The following is an 18,772-nucleotide window of genomic DNA, read 5'->3' as shown; positions in this document are numbered from 1 at the left end:
GCCTTATTAGTCCTTAACAACCCAGATAAAGGGGATTGAATCCATATGATTCAAGGATTACATGTGGGATTAATTCATTTATGGTATGATCAAATTGGTTATCTTAATGAATTATTTTAATTTAGAATGGGTCCAAGAAGCATTGGGAGTTGATAAATTCATATCCTATGTGTTCAAGTGAAGTTGGGAGTAGAATTTGTAAACTGATTTCATGAGACCTTATCAACGTCATATCACAAGTTTATTTAGATGATGGAATTTCCTGTTTTAATTTATGTTGGAGATAAAGATTTGGTTTGTGATTGGGTTGGTAATTTAGCATGGGTTAATCAATTGAATTATACAAACCATGAAGAATTCTCCAAGGAATCATTTAAACCATGGATTACCAATAATGGTAGCCATGCTGGTGAAGTTAAAAATTATGCAAATTTCACTTATTTAAGAATCTTTGATTCGGGTCATATGGTACCAATGGATCAACCTGAGAATTCTTTAGATATGGTAAATAGATGGATTAGAGGAGATTTTAAATTTTAAATTCTAAGCAATATACACCTATAGTTATTGTCATTATTAATAATGAATACAGTAATGCGTCACGTGATAACTAAGTCATGTGAAAGTCGTGCACCAGTAAACAGAATAAAATTTTTTTTTTGTTCAACAAAAAAGTTCGACGGCAACTTTCAAAAAATCATTTTCTGTTATTTGCAATTACTTCTTTTTTATTGAACTTCTTTTACTAGTTCATTATTATTTACATGGGATCAGTTTGCAAAAAAGAAAGCCAGCATGTTTGCAACCGGAAATTGAGTTCCGGGGGGTGTAATTCTAATCCGGCGAATACTTGTACTAACATTTTTCATTAATAAATTCTAGCAATTGTTATTTGTATATTTAAATGAATATATTTATTATTGTTATTATTAGAAGACTTTCTTTTATGGTTACTAATAGTAGAATAAATCCCCCCTCTCTCTCTCTCTCTTTGAAGTTCAACCAATCATTCATTCACTTACCCATATGTATATGTATATTACTAAATGCTTTCCAATGATTGGCTCATTTCGCTTATTTTAAAAAAAAAAAAATATCGGCCGAAAGGAAAGGAAAAGGGAATATCGGAGCTTTAACTCCGAGCACTTTGAAAAAACCCTTGCATATGGTAGCTCATTTTAGGATAATGAAAGTAAGTAGTAACAAAACCGGATACATCTTAGGAAAGTATACAGAATGAATGAGAATAATAGGTTTAGAGAACATTATAAGGATCAATGTGGTAATCCTCTTGATTATTGGTGAATAAAAAGGTGATTTTAATTCAAATGAATTGAAGTAATGGGAGAGAAAGATTTGAGTAATCTGTGTGGGGCGGAGTTTCATGATGATGATGAAGATGAATTGTTGATAATTAATCAGTTCTACATAATTTCATTTTAAATAGTATATACTGGAAGATGATTGAATTTACGGTTACTAAGGGAATATTAATATTAACAAAGAATCACACACAGAAATGGATATATTCATATTTAAAAATGGATTAATATATCGAAAAGAAATGAAATGAAAAGAAATTACTATTATTATTATTATTATTATTATATTCAAAACATCTTAATCCGATATTTGATCATATTACATATACGTTATTTTTATTTCAACTTAATTTAATTTAATTTAATTTAATTTAATTCAAATCATTCTGTATGACTTAAAAAAAAAAAAAAATTAAAACAAAGGATGGTAAATTTTGAAATATTTTTCAACGTTAGTATTAACGTTAATGTTAACGTTTATTGAATTAAAGTATCACAAGACCTATTGATGTTGATATTATTTCAAACCAGCTCTTGTTCAACATACTTTACACAAATCAGTAGAATAATGAAATGCAAAAAAAAAATTTTTCATTATAGATTCTTAAACTTGATGGTAAAGAAAGGGGAGGCAAAAAAGGGAGAGGGTTTATTATTATTATTATTATTATTCTGGTTATGCTAAAAAAAATGGTCAAAGGTTATGTGCCTTTACTTTTTTATTTCACTTTCTTAAATATTAATTATTATTATTTATTACACAATCTTGTACATTTGAATTTTATTTCATTTTCAAATTATTGGTTGAAAAATTTTTCTTCTGCTTCTACGTAATACATAAATTTAAGAATATAAACTTAAAAAAAAATTGATTTTAATACATATTAAATACTCAATTTATGAATGTTAACATGAGGATTGATCTAATTACTCTACTCAGGTGTATATATGAACATTCTTCATGTATCCAATTTAACTCAATTTATGTTTCAATTACTTACTTAGTTACTAATCATGTTTCATTTTTTTGTTTAGAACCAATCATATAGCTTTCATTGGTAATAAATATTCATTGGTGAAAAGTTTACGGCAATTTAAAAAAGTTTAGTTTATATTACTTTTACTTTCCTATTGTTTGACTTATATTAAATTAGTAGTTGAGTTGAAGAATGCCTTTTCTTTTTGTTTGTAAACATATTATAGTGATTGTGTAACATATATTCAATCAGAATTTAATCCGATAGATTATATCACAAAACCTATTCATTAACAGCTCTTGTTCTTGTTCTTGTTCTTATTCATATTCTTACTCTTGTCCTTGTTCTTGTTCCTAATGGCAAATTTTAATCATGAACTAAAAAGTCACGTTTCATTTTGTGTTGTGCACGTACCTCGAACCAAATATGAACCCAAACTCAAATTCAAATTCAAACAATTGATTGTATAATTCTACAAGACAACTCTCTTATTGAAACTTATTGAAATATTATTACTACTACTACTACTACTATACAAAAAGACAAGAAGTATAACTATTCTCTTTTCTTAAACAAAAAATGAAATAGGAATTGAATAAAAAAAATAATAATAATAAAAAAAAGATCTAATATATAAATTTAACCAATAAAATGAAATAAAAATAATAATAATAATAATAATAAAAATAAATGAATGCAAAAATATTAAAATTAAAAATAAAAACAAGACTTCAAAATTGATTCTAAATGATAGAACCCATATAAAAAGAAATAAATTTAAAAATAACCAAATAGTAAATAGTAATTAAAAAAAACTAAACGGGAGGAGGTGGATGGAGTGAACAAAGAAAGGTGAAGGGGATGAATGATGTATATCTCTCTCTTTATAAGAAGAAATCATTGATTAAAAAATTACCAGAACTGACCATTTCACTAGCTTTACCATTAATTAAACTGTTTTTGTTTAATATTTTAGATAAATCTTGTTCCAATTCATTATTACCATTGGAATTGTTCAAACTAGATTGATGTTGAAAAAGAGGTGATTGATTTGAATTATTAAATCTACCACCATGATAATAATAATAATGATGAGGATTGATTTTTGGAATATATAATGATTTAATTTCTGTCTTTGGAGTGGTTATTGGAGATACACCATTACCATCGGATTCATCACTATCACTATATTCCTCTTCTGAAGATACACTTAATGAATTTCTACTAGATGATTCCAGTAGACTTCCTGATTCTTGTTCATCTTTATCATCTTCATCATCTTCATCACCATATGAGAAATAATCATCAATAGTGTATTCTTTTGGCTTGTTACCAAAATTAACACTTTTGAAGAATGGAACTTCATTTGATTTATTATTGGATTGTTGTTGTTGTTGGACAGTTTGGTGTTGGGTAGATGATTGATATGTCGGTGTAAATTCATCATCTTTTGATTTATTAAGTAATGAAAAAGTATCTTTATATTGACCTTGTAATCTTCTTTTAACATAAAATTGACGAATATTATCTTGAATAATTTTAGTGAAATTTACATTTTCAATTTCAACAGGATAATCTTCTTCATAATATTCATCATCATTTTCATCATACAGTAGTTGAGATTCTTGTTCACTTATATCACCATCGTTATCACAACCATCTAATGAACAATTGGAACTCTTGTGATGATGGGTATTGAATTCAAAATCCAGTAAAAAATCCTGATTGATATTAGACAAACTTAATAATTTTTCAACAGGATCTATCTTGTCAGTTTTCTGAGATTCTTCTTCTTCAATTCTTGAAATTTTTCTCTTCTTCTTCGGAGATTCATCATCATCATTAGTGTTGTTGTTATCGTTGTCATTTATTATATGCTGTTGTTGCTGTGGATTATCAACTAAAGTAGGAGTGTTAGTTTTAGCTTTTTCAGATAATTTTCTAGCACGAGTAGACTTACGTATATATTGTTGTTTTTGGTTTTGGTTTTGGTATTGTTGTAAGGAAGACATTAAAATTTGAATATATGCAAAGGGATAGAAATGAAGATTTTAATCTACTATAACCAGATTGTAGAATATGTAGGTATTTATAATAATAGTTGAGGGAGGAGGAGGAGGAGGAGGAAATGAAATAATAAGAATTGAAATCTCTTTTTTTTATGTTTTTTTTATTTTTCTTTCTAAATTAATAACTGGTTGAACTTTCTAAGTATCTTAATTGGAATATATGTTGAAAGTAGACCAATGAATGAAAGGATTAAAAAGACCAATAGTTAAAATACTGAATAAAAATTTTCTGTTTGGAAAGAAAGGGAAAAGTTTGCTCATTATATCTTTTTTATTGAATGTGAGATACAATAAAGACATATAAAAGAATTTCCCAGAAAAAAAAAAAAAAAAATTTTTTTTATTTCTTGTTGTTTGGTTTTGTGTCATGTGCTGCACCATCTACTAAGTTAAGCAATTATGCATATTTGGTCAACTGTGCACGACTTTGTACTTTTTCCCAAAAAAAAAAAAAAAAAAAGAAATTGATCAACCTGTGGGAATTGATTGGTATACGTCGATATGCTATAAGGGAGTGGCGGTTCATGATGATGATGAGAGTGATGATAATGAGAGTAAAAGAGTAGGATTGCCATGGTAGTGACAGCGATAGAGTGAAATAGTGTGTGTGTGTGTGTGTGTGTGTGTGTGTGTGTGTGTGATAAACAGAAGTATGTGTTCTCCAAGGTTACATTGATTTCAAAAATAAATAGTTTTAAAATATTTAAAAAATTGCAATCTTTCCACAAGGGGATAAAGAAGAACCAACTAGAATGAATGAATGAATGGTCATGGACATGGACATGGGAGAGAGAGAGGGAGGGAGGGAGAGGAAGAATGAGAGGGCTTTAAGAGAAGTATTGTATTTCATGCAATCAACTACATTAAAATGATTGCTTTTTTTTTTCTATTTTTCTACTTTTCTATACGTCGGGTAATAGACAATAATAAACTCCCAGTATTTCATTTTATTCTTTTCTACATATACTTGCTTTGCTTTGTCTAGTTTTGTTTTGTTTTGTTGATTTGTTGGTTGGTACTGGAATAAGTATTCAAGATTGAAGTTGAAGTAGAAGTAGGCAGTACTAACTAACTAACTAATTACTGTCTAGGTATTCGGATATACTAAAGTCAACCCAAAAAAGTATCACTAAAACAAATTAGTTTAGAACTTACATGAATAATTGAACTTACATTTTGATTGTTAGATATTTCATCTAAGATTGGAACTTGTGGAAATATGTTCCAACAACAACAATAAGAATTAGAAAAAGAAAAAGAAATCAAAGTAATCGCCAAAAAAGGGGGGTGGAGTTAAAGAGAATATAGATTTAGGGAGTAAAATTATATCCCATGTGGTGATCATGATGATATATTATTATTTCAATTTAATTAATTCTACTTTTTTAATTTCGTTTATACTGTATATATACTATACTATATATAAAATTAGCAAGTGAAGGTTGGTTTGGTTAATTCGTTGTTGTAATAATGATCTCAGTTAAATACAACAAGAAAAAGCCAATGGTAATACTTCTGTACAAATGATTAATATTTAAGTAATTATACTCTGAAATGGATATCTTGTTATATGAGTTCACTGCATTGTACACTAAATACATACAAGTGCATACAGAGAAGGTAATAGAAGAATTTACTGGAACTAATAATCGGAACGAACGACAGTAAATTATACATTGCAAAAAGTAAAAGTAGAAGTGAAAAGATCTGGATTTTTAATTTTTTAAATTAATTTAATTTAATTTAATGTATGGACATAAAAAAGCAATTAGTTGATTAAGGAGAAATCTAAATTAATGTCGAATGATAAAGTCATTCAATAACTTATTATTCGACTTTATTCGGTTCCATTCTATTCATTGATGTATATTTCATCTGCAATTATTTTCTTTGTTTTAGTTGTGAAATTCTTTCTATTATTTTTATGATTAATTTCATCTTTGACTCTAAAACTCATAGGGGGGAGGAAAGAAGGAGGGAGAAGGGCAGAAACGTAGATTGATACAATGATGAACTGATAACAATGCAATAATTACTAAACTCCGCAATTCATTTCATTGCAAAAATAATTGCTATCATGTACCTTGTACTATTATTATCATCCATTCGTTCATTCAACATCATCATCATTACTATCAATTGTGCTTCAACACATATATGTAGAATTTAATAAAATTATAGATATATAACCAACGTGGAAATATTCCTATGGTACAAAGATTGATCTGGAACAATAACTTTTGAGGAGTTTTAACAATTACAATAAATTCATATAATTCAAAGAAAGTTTTATTGTCTTCGTAATGATTCATTCGCTCCCCTCTTATGTAAACAAATATTTGAATATTGTCACTCTAGAATTATTCATTCGTGGGGAACACCCACCACCACTTTCAAAAGTGGAGGAGAGTATAAAGATGTGGAGAAGTAATATGAAAAAGAATATACTCCATCAAAGACTATAACTCATACTACGGCAACGCTATTCTCATACATTTTGTATAATCCTCCCGAATCTTCCATATTGAAATACATTAAAAAAAATAACTATAAAAAAAAATGTTACCTTTTTCGTAGATACTGGGCAGATGATGAAGGTTGCAATCTTTAGAAAGAATATACCATTACAATATAGATTACTTAAGCATATGGATTAAACGGGATCATCGTCAACAACAAGTATAATCATGTAATATCAATGATATTACTTTCAAACTTACGAAATGGAAACTTCTTTAACATACGAAACATATTTTGTTTCAACAAATAAGAGAGCAAAGAATAAGAAAAGTCTATGGGGTGATTATGATTACATACAACCTTTTTTAAACTTCATTTACCACATATTACTCTTATTGCTATGCGCCTCATGTTTATCTCTTAAAGGAAAAGGTTATTGTGGGTAGTGTCTTGATCATAGATCCCATATTGATTAAATAGAAAAACCCTTTTTGTTGCAATGGGTTATATTATAATTGCTATCATAAGAAATGAAAGTACTTCGTTAGTTACATAGTACAACTCTTACCGAATTGATCCATGTTATGATAACTATCAGTAGCAATCATCAACAATGAAGGAAAATTGAAAAGGAGTTGCGGATATTTGTCATTTGCTTTCTCTCTCTTTTCATCCTCTCCCCCCCATTCCCACGTTTCACTTGATCATTGGTGGTGATGATGATAATGATAATGATACTGATAATAATGGTGATAGAAGTTGATAATAGACAATTATGATACTGACAATGAGTCTTTGTATTTTGTTCATTATTTACAATTTTCCTTATCTAGATATACCATGAGACATATTTCCGTAACACTTCTAATCTCCATCCAAGTCCCCCCCCCCCCACGCGATTATTTAAAACACCACATTGTGAGTTGGCTCCATTATCATCATCAACGATAATCAATAAACAATGGATTTAAAAGCAACGAGGCTAGCAATATTTCGGAATGACCGATATTCCGAAATTGACTATTAATTGATAATATAATATCTACAAACCATTTTCTTTAGTAAACTCCACATAACATCAAGTAATTTCACCGCCACTTGTTTCATTTATTTCTTTAAACGATTTAAATCAATTTACATGTGTTTGACTATAAAAGTTTATATATATATTGATTAATTCTTTTATCTTGCGAGAATAATTGCTATCTTGATCTTTTATTAGTAGTAATAGAAGTATAGAAAGGGTTTTACTTTCCCCCAGAAAAGATATATTAAATTGCTGATGTAAGATTGATTAATTTCAACAACATTATTGTTTGGTCGAATGTCTTGGATGTATTTTTATTTCAGTTTTGACGTCAACCATTCGGGGTTTCTTTCCTTATTTCTCTTATTTAAACCAATGAACTTTTGATTGCTAACATTAGTTAATATAGCAACGTTACAAGAATAAAATAGAATCAATAATTAAAAAATGTCTCACTATATAACCGATGCAATTATGTTCCTTAACAATCATTGACGTATTATAAATTATCATTTGCAAATTATGAATGTTTGATTCCGGTTAATATTAAATTGCTATAAATTTGCCATGATGTTAGAATATCAGTTGATGAATAAACATGAATAACCAACAATGATGTCAAAACCTCTAAACTATAAACAAAAGGAAACAAAACCAGGAATTAATTGGTATCCTTTGTGGATGATATTCTTTCATCTGTGGTTTCACTCTATATCTGTGGATTTGTCAGATTCTTTAGCAAAATGCAGCTAAAAAGAATAGTAACTCAAAAGAAAAGAACCAAGTTGAAAAGTTGGACTGGGAATAAGTTTGTGTATACATTGACGTATCTGCTAGTTTTGTGTTTGCATTGTTATTCATGCAATAATGCATTACTTCTTTGACCTCTTATTGGCTTGAACTCAACATTTGTGTATCGCCTTGTTCTTATTCTTATTCTTGTTCAATTCAATACAAGCCATAAATTCAAAAGTGAAAAAAAAATTTTCCACTTAGTTTATATTTTTCACACCCAAATTTTTTCTTTCTACTAACAAGTAAGGAAGAAATTCCTTCCTTCATTTACTTTGATTTTTATTTCAAGATAATGATACAAAGAGATGAATGTCTATTGTATAGAGAATAGTCAAAATAAATAAATAAAAAAAAAAGAACCAACTATCTGACACTGCAAGATCGGCTATTGATGGGTTACTTCAAAGAGTTTGATGTGAACTTATTTCATCCCCCCCATCGTATCATTTCTACGTCGTTGGGATTCATCTCCCCCCTAATGGTGCCATTTTTTTTGGAGGGGCGGGAAAAGGCGACGGCTCAGATTTTAAATTAAGGAATTGTAATTTTATATATCATTCAATTCTTCACATCTTGGTTAGAATTCCACTTGGATAGATTTATAACCCACTTGTAATCATTAGTGTAAATAGTTGTGTTTGAATCGGGGATGGATAATAATCTTCTATATATATTTATTAAAGTACATAAAACATGAGGCGATGATTTGAATTTAATTACATATTAACTATTTAATTATACATTCTGTATTGAAATACAGATTATTCTTACCTTGTGTATACTGTAAGAGATAATATGTATTTACTTTACGGTATAAGATATTAGAAATTTCATCTATATCCCGTATTCTATTATTCATCTCACAAAAGAATTTAATATTGATCTTGAATATAAGCTAATGATAAACTTCAACTTCAATATGGAAAAGAAAATCTACCGATACGACAAACGACAAACAATACCTTACACTAAACAATTATAAGCAACGCCTGGGACATGGAAGGACCCAAAATAAAACTTTCACTTGCCTCCTTCCCACGTCGTAGACTCGGCAGTACTTCTTTCTCTCCCCGACCCCTAAATCCGAAACTAATATAAACCAATACCCAAACTCAACAACAAGTAAAATTTCTTTTTAACTCATACACAATATTGATTTGAATAAGTTAAGAAAGTGTTGGATTTGTTTTTATGTTATTCAAGAAATTAGGTCTTGCATTTTGTATTCTTTCTTTCTTTCTGTTTTGCTGTATATGCACGTTTCAACCATTTCACAATGACACTTTGTGAAACTAATGAAATCTCGAAAGGCACAATAATTCTCCTCGATTCATTTTCGCCATTTTATGGTGATTATTCAACTTGTACATGTAGAAGTTATTCATTTATCAGCGTAGGAATTTGCTTGTTTTTTCTTTATTTGAAAGTATCAGGAATATCACTTCTTGAATTCTTAGTTATTCGGTATTAAGAACTTACAATACAAACCAAACAAGTCTACCATTTGAATCAATATTCGACTATACGAAATAACAATTAGCTGCAAAATTTGTTATTTCTTTTTTTCTTTTTGTATTGTCTTTATTGTTGATTATTAATATCAAAGATTCACCCACAGATTGATAAATTTCAAAAGGTTATCAACAATATCAATTTCATCTTTTTTTTTTCCTAATATTTGCCACTATATTGATATCTGTCTCCTCTTCTATCATTATCAAATGGCTGGTTGAGGCATTATTATTTGTATATTCAACGAAACCTAAATGTTTATGTATCTTATCGCCCAATTAATACTCATCAAATTCAATACTACTACTTTTGTTTAAGCTTACTTGCTTGTATACAATGGGATTTAATTTCCACGATGTAAATTCACATGTTGAAACGGTACATATAGATGATCAAGTATTCTCTTTATTGGCAGTAAAGTACAGTTTTGCCTTGCGTTTACTTTTACGTTAAGCTTTGACTTTGACAGTTATTTTTGTTGAACATACATATTTACTATAAGTTGATGGACAAATAGGGGTAGAAACTTTAGAATATGAAATTTTCCATTTATTTCAAATTCCGACAAATTCTGTATATGTATAGGTATAAGTTTCAGATTTTTGATTTTCTTGTAGAGTTTGTACGAATTTCCCACCATTTTATTCAACCATTCTTTTAGTAGGCAGAACAATTGGAAATATGTTTAAAAAATCGTATCTACTTGTACTTTTAGTTAATGGCTACATTTTTTTTAGCTCTTTCACGTGATAGGTAAAAATAACTATGGATTTATATTTTTGCAATCAAAAAAAAAAAAAAAAAAATGCAACAATTCAATTCTTATCATATCATTAAATCATATATCAATGATGAAAAATTCTAAAAGTGTTAAATGGAAATTAGATGAAGAATATATGGAAGAAGAAAGATTTGAATCAATAAATACATTTAAACAATTATTTAATAATAAGAAATCTATTAATTATATATCTTCAACTTCACCAACTTTATTAAATTCAGAATCTGATTCTGATTCATCTATCTCATGGAATAAATTGGAAAAATTATGGTTTAGTAGTTTACCTTCAATATCAAAGAAAGAAAAGTTGTTTCATAGTGAATCAATATTTGCAAAGATTAATAATATTCATAAACCAGCAATCAGAAGTGCTACTACTACTGCTACTGCCACCACCACAACAACAACTGATAAAACTATGGTTGACAACGATGAGGAGGATAAACAAATTCAATTAGGTAAATCATTGGTAAAACCAGAATTCAACACAGAGAACATAGAAGAAGAAGAAGAAGAAGAAGAACAAACTATTGCTATTTCAGAAAATAGCACGAGTCGAGACAATTCAGAGTTTAGTTTTACTGGGAATTCATTAGATGATTTTAAAATCAGAATAATTGATAAATCTGACATCAACCCTATAGTTTACAACAAACAACTTATTAAAAAGAAATCATTCCATGATTTATTAAATATATCAATCAAGAAATAACGAAGAAAAATTGTCACTACTTCTCTTATACTGGACAACGATTCCTATTTTTGAAATTCCATAGCATCTTTAATTACACCAATGATTGCACTAGTTTGAATCTTATCATTACCACCACGACTTATACCATATTCAATATCGCTTAAACCTTTTAAAATTTCTGCTCTAGTCTTCATATTCAATTGATAATTATTTAAAATTTCCACAAATCCAGTAATTAAATCAATTAAAGCTAAACCTTTAACATTTTTATATTTATTCATGGTTAAATATGCTGTTGTCCAATCATCCTTCAATATTGAATCCAAACAAGTTTCAACATCATTTGGATGAGGTGCTCCAATACATTCATAAATCATATCAATGTTAATAATCTCATCTTGAGATTCTTTAGCTGCTTGACATGCTTGTAATACATTTAAAGCTCTTCTCATATCACCTTTTGATAATTTTAATAATGATTCCAAGGCATCATCAGTAATTTTAACACCTTCTTTAATAATAACATAATTCATTCTTTCTTTAATTGATGACTCTTCAATTGGAGTAAATCTAAACCTTGTACATCTTGAAATCAAAGCAGGATTTAACTTGTGACTATAATTAGCTAATATACAAAATCGACAATTCTTAGTATATTTTTCAATAATTCTTCTTAATGAATTTTGAGCAACATTTGTCATAGCATCAGCTTCATCTAATATAATTAATTTAAATTGATTTCCATTTGAACTAGTAAAAATTTGTCTAGTACTTGCAAAATTTTTAATTTGATTTCTAACAACATCAATACCTCTATCATCAGATGCATTCAATTCTAAAACCATATTTTTATAACTTTTAGCCCCATATATTTCTTTAGCTAATGCTACAATTGTTGAGGTTTTACCAGTACCTGGAGGTCCATAAAATAATAAATGTGGTAATTTCCCCGTTTCAACAAATTTTCGTACTGTTGTAACAATTTCTTCTTGACCTTTAACTTCTTCAAGATTATCTGGACGATACTTCTCAACCCTACAATCTCGTTAGTACAATGATTCTCTAAGTTCAATATAATATCTATTATGTAACATACCATGGAAGATTCTCTTTTGATTTCACACTCATTGTGGTTGTTATTGTTGTTGGTGTAAGTCTATTGGTCTTTTCAAGATGGTTGGATTAAATGGAAAATCACGACGCGTTGAATTTTTCTTTTTTTTTTTTTTTTTTTTGATTTTCTTTTTTTTTTTCGTGTAAAATCCGCTGGGTCGTGTTAAAACCAAATAAATCACGTGCAAGCAGAGTAGTTCGTTGTCAATGAAAAAAAGATCACTGATGGCAAAATTACAGTACAGTCGTTGCAGTTTTATCTTGCACTAGTGTGAGTATAATTTTCAGATCAATGTGTCAAAATTATTCGCACTATTTGAAAAGAAAAGTACATAGTAAAGCGCTTAATATTTTTGATACTAGTGCCCAAAAAAATGCTCATACTAAAAATGTATGGTTTAGATAGAATTAATAGTAACGAACATACTACAATAACAAGTACGATTGGATTCTGTATGTGATTAATCCTGAACAGCATTAGTAATAGTTTTATGTTGTTATAACACTAATTGATGGAGTTTTTCTCTTCTTATCTAGTGATTTGCAGAAATGGGGTCTCAATGGTGAAAATCTCAAGGGATGTTCCTTGAAAATTTATCTCTCGACGTAAACTAGTCGATACTTTTATAATTTTAGTCGACAATTACCGCGAAAAAATTGCAAAATTCAAAAAATTGAGAAATAAATTACAGAAATGGTATAATGATACAAATGTGCAAGTTTAGCACAATTAGTATTTTTGAGGATATTCAAACAATACTAGATGAATATATTCACCTTTGATGACTTCCACAATAGATTTAAGTGACAATAAATTGATGATATCACTATAGTACAACTGAAAATATACCATCAGTTGAATTTTGTATGGGGAAAAGAGATTCACGTCAATTTTTGGTATTTTTTCGTGTGTGAACCAAAATTAAAATCACGGGAATAAACCACTTGAGATCATGATGAACCCCTTTGGGAATACTAGATGGCCTAGAAACTGGAAATAGAATATGATAATAGTATATATGTGATAATATTTACATTATTATACAAATTAATACAGTTTTAGTGGTATTGCTAGTGTAATTACTGAGTTATTTAGGAAAACCATAATTCCCGATAAAAAAAAGATACTTTGATTTTTCAAAAGTAAGAATGGATAGATAAGTCCACCAATTGTTAGCCAATCCGTTCAGGAGTGAGTGTGGTAGTATTAAACACTGATATAAATAACATCATGTTGTTTAAGCGATAAGAATCAAGCTAGAACCGATAGATCTAGAGAAATATATGCAACTTTATGAAATTACTATAGTTTGCAAAATAAGAAAATTAATTTTTTGTCGTCGCATTTTTGGAAATTTTCTTAAAATTAATGAAGTTTCTTATTTTCCACCTTTTGGCAACCTTTGGGCAACATTATGATGTTGCCACTTTTCAGCAACATAATGAGGTTTTCAACAAACTAAAAAGAATGCTGCGGTTTCTCAATTTTGGTTATTTTAAAAAGTCTTCCGCAACTTTATAAATACGCCTTTTTTCCCAAAATCTTGCAACAACAATTGGCTGGTAACAGCTTTCATCATATTTTTGTTATTTGAAAAAAGTGGAAACCACAACAATATCGATAAACAATATAGTGGAATGCTATGAAGGTTCTTATAGGCCATCATTATATATAAAATATCGACAAATATACATCAGCGGCAATTAACGAAACTATACTGTATCGGTATAAAAATCCACTCTATACTTCATTCTCCAAAGCGGTGAACTGGAAGTAGATTTGATAGAATATTGTAGTGTACAGCTTTAATAAGCTCGATGGTATAAAATAAACCAGCATCAAAAGCATTTGCAGAATAAAATTGGCTATTAGTTATGCTGAAAAAATATTTGAATGCTTGTTATCGATGTGCAGTTTCCGCGAATTCTCAATTCTAGGTCCATGGTTCCTACGAAAGAATCTGAAGAAGAAAAAAGAAGAATTCTAATATCAGAAAGAATGAAATATATAATACATAAATCGGGTTCTGTTTCATTACTATCACTATTAGTACTTAGCAGGACGATCTATTATGTTATTCTTTTAATATATCATCAAGTTAAATGCATTAAACCCACAATGGATCATGTTTCCAACCAATACAACTGAAAACACATAATCAGTTGAGTTTTGTATGGGGAAAAGAGATTCAAGCGATTTTTGGAGATTTTTCGTGCGTGAACCATTTTGAAAATCACGGGAATAAACCACTTGAGTTGCTGATGGAGCCCTTTGAAAGCACTATATGGTTTAAAACCTGGAAATTGAATATGATAATAGTATAGATATGATTATATTTACATTAATATTCCAATGAATTCAGTTTGAGTGGTCTGACTAGCGTAATTAGTGACTTATTCAACAAAATGATAATTCCCGATAAAAAAAAGATACTTTCAAATTCCAAGAGTAAGATTGATACATAACTCCTCCAATATTTATCCAATTGATTCAGAATGAATTTAGATAGCATAATTTATCACTACAAATCATATACCATTTTCAGAGTTGCAAAAATCGTACTAACAGCGACAAATGTTGCAATTCGTGGAACATTTGCATGTCGCACTGTGATGACCATAGAAAACAGAGGTCAAAATGCTACATTTTTCTGAAGCATCCAAATATTCTACAAATTTGCAACATACAAATCTATGCTGCAATGGAGAGAACATTTGGATATTATAATACAGAGAACAACCATTGGGATATAGAAATACGCATTAATCAAGACATTAAAAATCAGTGAATTAATGAACGGAAAATTTGAATGTATCGATATATATGGCTCAACTATTGGAATATACGAATACTCACCAAATCAGAAACTTAAAATCTATGATTTAATTAAGGGAATATTTGAATATATAAGTTGCAACCATCAAACCCATAAATGTGATCATCCATCATCTGTCTCTTTTTACTCAGTATCTTGTCAAATTGGCTATTTTGATTGATTTCTATTAAATTCAGATGGATTAGAAGATATTTATTTGAAAAAGGTTATATCAAAAGTGTCTAAAATACTTCATTTTTTTCTGCATATCAGATCTATTCTCGCTACATAATAAGCTCACTACAATTTTGTATGGAGAAAAGAGATTCACGTCAATTTTTAAGCTTTTTACGTGTCTGGGCCCATATTAAAACTACGGGAATAAACCAATCGAGTTGCTGATGAACCCCTTTGAAACCGCTAAATACACCCATAATAGCAATTTCCACCTTTAAATCACTCGATTGTATTGGTATTTATATAATTATTTTAATTAAGCCATTTTATGCGAGCCTATCACTGCAATTATTGAGTTATTTAGGAAAACCATAATTCCCGATAAAAAAAAGATACTTTGATTTTTGAAGAGTAAGGTTTGATAGATAACTCCACCAATTGTTAACAAATTCACCCGGGATTGGATGTGACACTATTAAGCACTGATATAAATAACATCATGTGGTCCAAACGACGAGAATCGAGCTAGAATTGATAGATCTAGTAATACATGGACAACTTCATGAAGTATCTTTAGTTTGCAAAATAAGCAAATTAATCTTTTGTCGTCGCATTTTTGGAAATTATCATAAAATTAATGAGGTTTCTTATATTCCACCTTTTGGCAACTTTGGGCAACCTTATGATGTTGCCACCTTTCAGCAACATAATGAGGTTTTCAACAAACTAAAAGGAACATTGCGGTTTCTCACTTTAGGTTATTTCAAAAAGACTCCCTCAACTTTATTAATTCACCTTTTTTTCCAAAATTTCGCAACGAAATCAAGTGACTGGTAACAGCTTTCATCATATTTTTGTTAGACAATAATATTGATAAACAATATAGTGGAATACTATGAATGCTCTTATAGACTATCTTTATATATAAAATAGTAACAAATATACATCAGCGGCAATTAATGAAACTATACTGTATGGTAATAAAAATCCAGTATGTACTTCATTCTCCAAACGGGTGGACTGTAGGTAGATTTGGAAGAAAAAATTTACCTTTTGAATAAAGTATTAGTAGTCGATGGTTTGAAATGAATCAGCATTACAAATATTTGCATATTTAAATTGGCTATTAGTTATGTTCAGCCTATTCTCGACATGCAAGTGGGGAAACTTCTTGAATTTAGGTCCATGGTTCGCATGAAAGAATCCGAAGAAAAATAATTCAAGTATCGAAAGGAATGACATATATAATCTATAATTTGGCTTCTGTTCCATTGATACCACTATTAGTACTTGCCAGAGCCATATATTATGTTATCTGTTTATTATATATTTGAGTTGAGTACATAATACCTATAATGAATCATGTTTCCAACCAAAATAACTGAAAACAAACCCAAATCTACATTTTGTATGGCGAAAAGAGATTCAAGTCATTTTTGGTATTTTGTCGTGTACAAACCGATTTGAAAATCATGGGAATAAGTCAATCGAATCCCTGATGAACCCCTTTGAAACCACTAGATACACCAACAACAGGGATCACTAGCTTCAATGCATATAAATATGTACTAATTTATATGGATATTTCAATCCAACCATTTTCTGCGGGGCCAAACTCATGTTTAGTGAGTTATTTAGAAAAATTATTATTCCCGATAAAAAAAAGATTGTTTGAAATTCCAAGAGTAAGATTGATAGATAACTCCTCCAATATTTGTCCAAATGACCCAGAATGAACATATATAAGATAATCTATTACTGGGAATTGTATACCATTTTCAAAAATGCAAAAATCGTACTAACAGTGACAAATGTTACAAATCGTGGAACATTTGCATGTCGCACTGTGATGACCATAGAAAACAGAGATCGCAATGCTACTTTTTCCAAAAACATTCAAATATTCCACAAATTTGGAACATATAAATCTATGGATAAATGGACGGAACATTCTAATATACGGATATATAGAGGGAAAATTTGTACATACAAATGCGCACCAAATCAGGAACATACAAATCAATGGTTTAATGTATGGATCATTGTGACACACAGATATAGGGCGCGACCAATGGAACATATAAATGTACAACAAAAAGTGACATTCAAAAATATGGTTTCAAGGATGTAATATTTGAATATATATATATATTTATTTTCGGAATATAGATTCATAAGATACCGCCATCAAAATTCATGAATATAATCCACTGTTATGTGTCTTTCCTTATTCAGAATTGCGTCAAATTGATTATCTTGATTGATTCCCATTATATTCAAATGGATTATAAAATATATGTCAAAATGAAATGATCAAGAGTGTCGTAAATGATTCCCTTTTTTTTCTGCTAACAGTGTTTCTACTTTCAGTTCGTACCAAGTTCAAATAAATTATTAATATCAATGCAACAATTTATTTCATAGTAAGAGAGATTAATTGTTCATAGTAGATGGAGTCAAAATGTTCACATCAGCGGGAATAATACTTTCAAATTAGCTGCCCTTTTTTTTTGTTCATACCAAATATCATACATTTTTAGTATGAACAGATAGCGGTCATGGAATATGAACTTTTTTTGTGCACTAGTACCAAAAATATTGACTGCTTTAATATGAACTTTTATTTGCAGATAGTGCGAATAATTTTGACACATTGATCTGAAAATTATGCTCACACTATAGTGAGAAATAAAACTGTAAGGACTGTACTAGCTAAACAGTGTTCATAGGGCTAGAAGGTTGTTACATGTTTCATTACACTGTGTCTTTGAGTCGACGTATATTCCGAATAGAACCGATTTGTAAAAACCCAAGTTGAATCATTCTCATGTTAGTTCATGTAAATTGCCCCCCTCCCTTCTCATCTGTAACATTCTGTCCTGTTAATATGTATAAATCCCCAAAGGCCCCTTACTAACCGCCCGTCTTTGCTGGAGTAATCTCCTAATGGATAGTAGGAGACAGTACTCGGTTACTCTGGCAATATCAAGGCCCTGTGCATTACGTAATCCGCAGCCGGATTGCACGAA

General features: G+C 29.4%; 4 protein-coding genes across 4 annotated transcripts; 2 read left to right on the top strand and 2 right to left on the bottom strand. All coding sequences in view use genetic code 12, as the record gives it.

Moving 5' to 3' along the window:
- Positions 1–3,183: 3,183 nt before the first annotated feature.
- CTRG_05468 (uncharacterized protein) lies at positions 3,184–4,311 on the bottom strand (the record flags this gene model as incomplete). Its single annotated transcript, XM_002551124.1, has 1 exon — positions 3,184–4,311. The coding sequence occupies one exon, from the start codon at positions 4,309–4,311 to the stop codon at positions 3,184–3,186; it is 1,128 nt and encodes a 375-aa protein (XP_002551170.1).
- A 6,699-nt stretch (positions 4,312–11,010) lies between these two features.
- CTRG_05467 (uncharacterized protein) lies at positions 11,011–11,655 on the top strand (the record flags this gene model as incomplete). Its single annotated transcript, XM_002551123.1, has 1 exon — positions 11,011–11,655. The coding sequence occupies one exon, from the start codon at positions 11,011–11,013 to the stop codon at positions 11,653–11,655; it is 645 nt and encodes a 214-aa protein (XP_002551169.1).
- A 44-nt stretch (positions 11,656–11,699) lies between these two features.
- RFC3 (replication factor C subunit 3) lies at positions 11,700–12,482 on the bottom strand (the record flags this gene model as incomplete). Its single annotated transcript, XM_002551122.1, has 1 exon — positions 11,700–12,482. The coding sequence occupies one exon, from the start codon at positions 12,480–12,482 to the stop codon at positions 11,700–11,702; it is 783 nt and encodes a 260-aa protein (XP_002551168.1).
- Positions 12,483–17,475: 4,993 nt separating this feature from the next.
- CTRG_05465 (uncharacterized protein) lies at positions 17,476–17,874 on the top strand (the record flags this gene model as incomplete). Its single annotated transcript, XM_002551121.1, has 1 exon — positions 17,476–17,874. The coding sequence occupies one exon, from the start codon at positions 17,476–17,478 to the stop codon at positions 17,872–17,874; it is 399 nt and encodes a 132-aa protein (XP_002551167.1).
- Between the last annotated feature and the right edge of the window lie 898 nt (positions 17,875–18,772).

Source organism: Candida tropicalis (genome assembly GCF_000006335.3).
Source record: "Candida tropicalis MYA-3404 genomic scaffold supercont3.8, whole genome shotgun sequence".
NCBI lineage: Eukaryota > Fungi > Ascomycota > Pichiomycetes > Serinales > Debaryomycetaceae > Candida > Candida tropicalis.
This window is presented reverse-complemented; position numbering and strand designations above follow the sequence as displayed.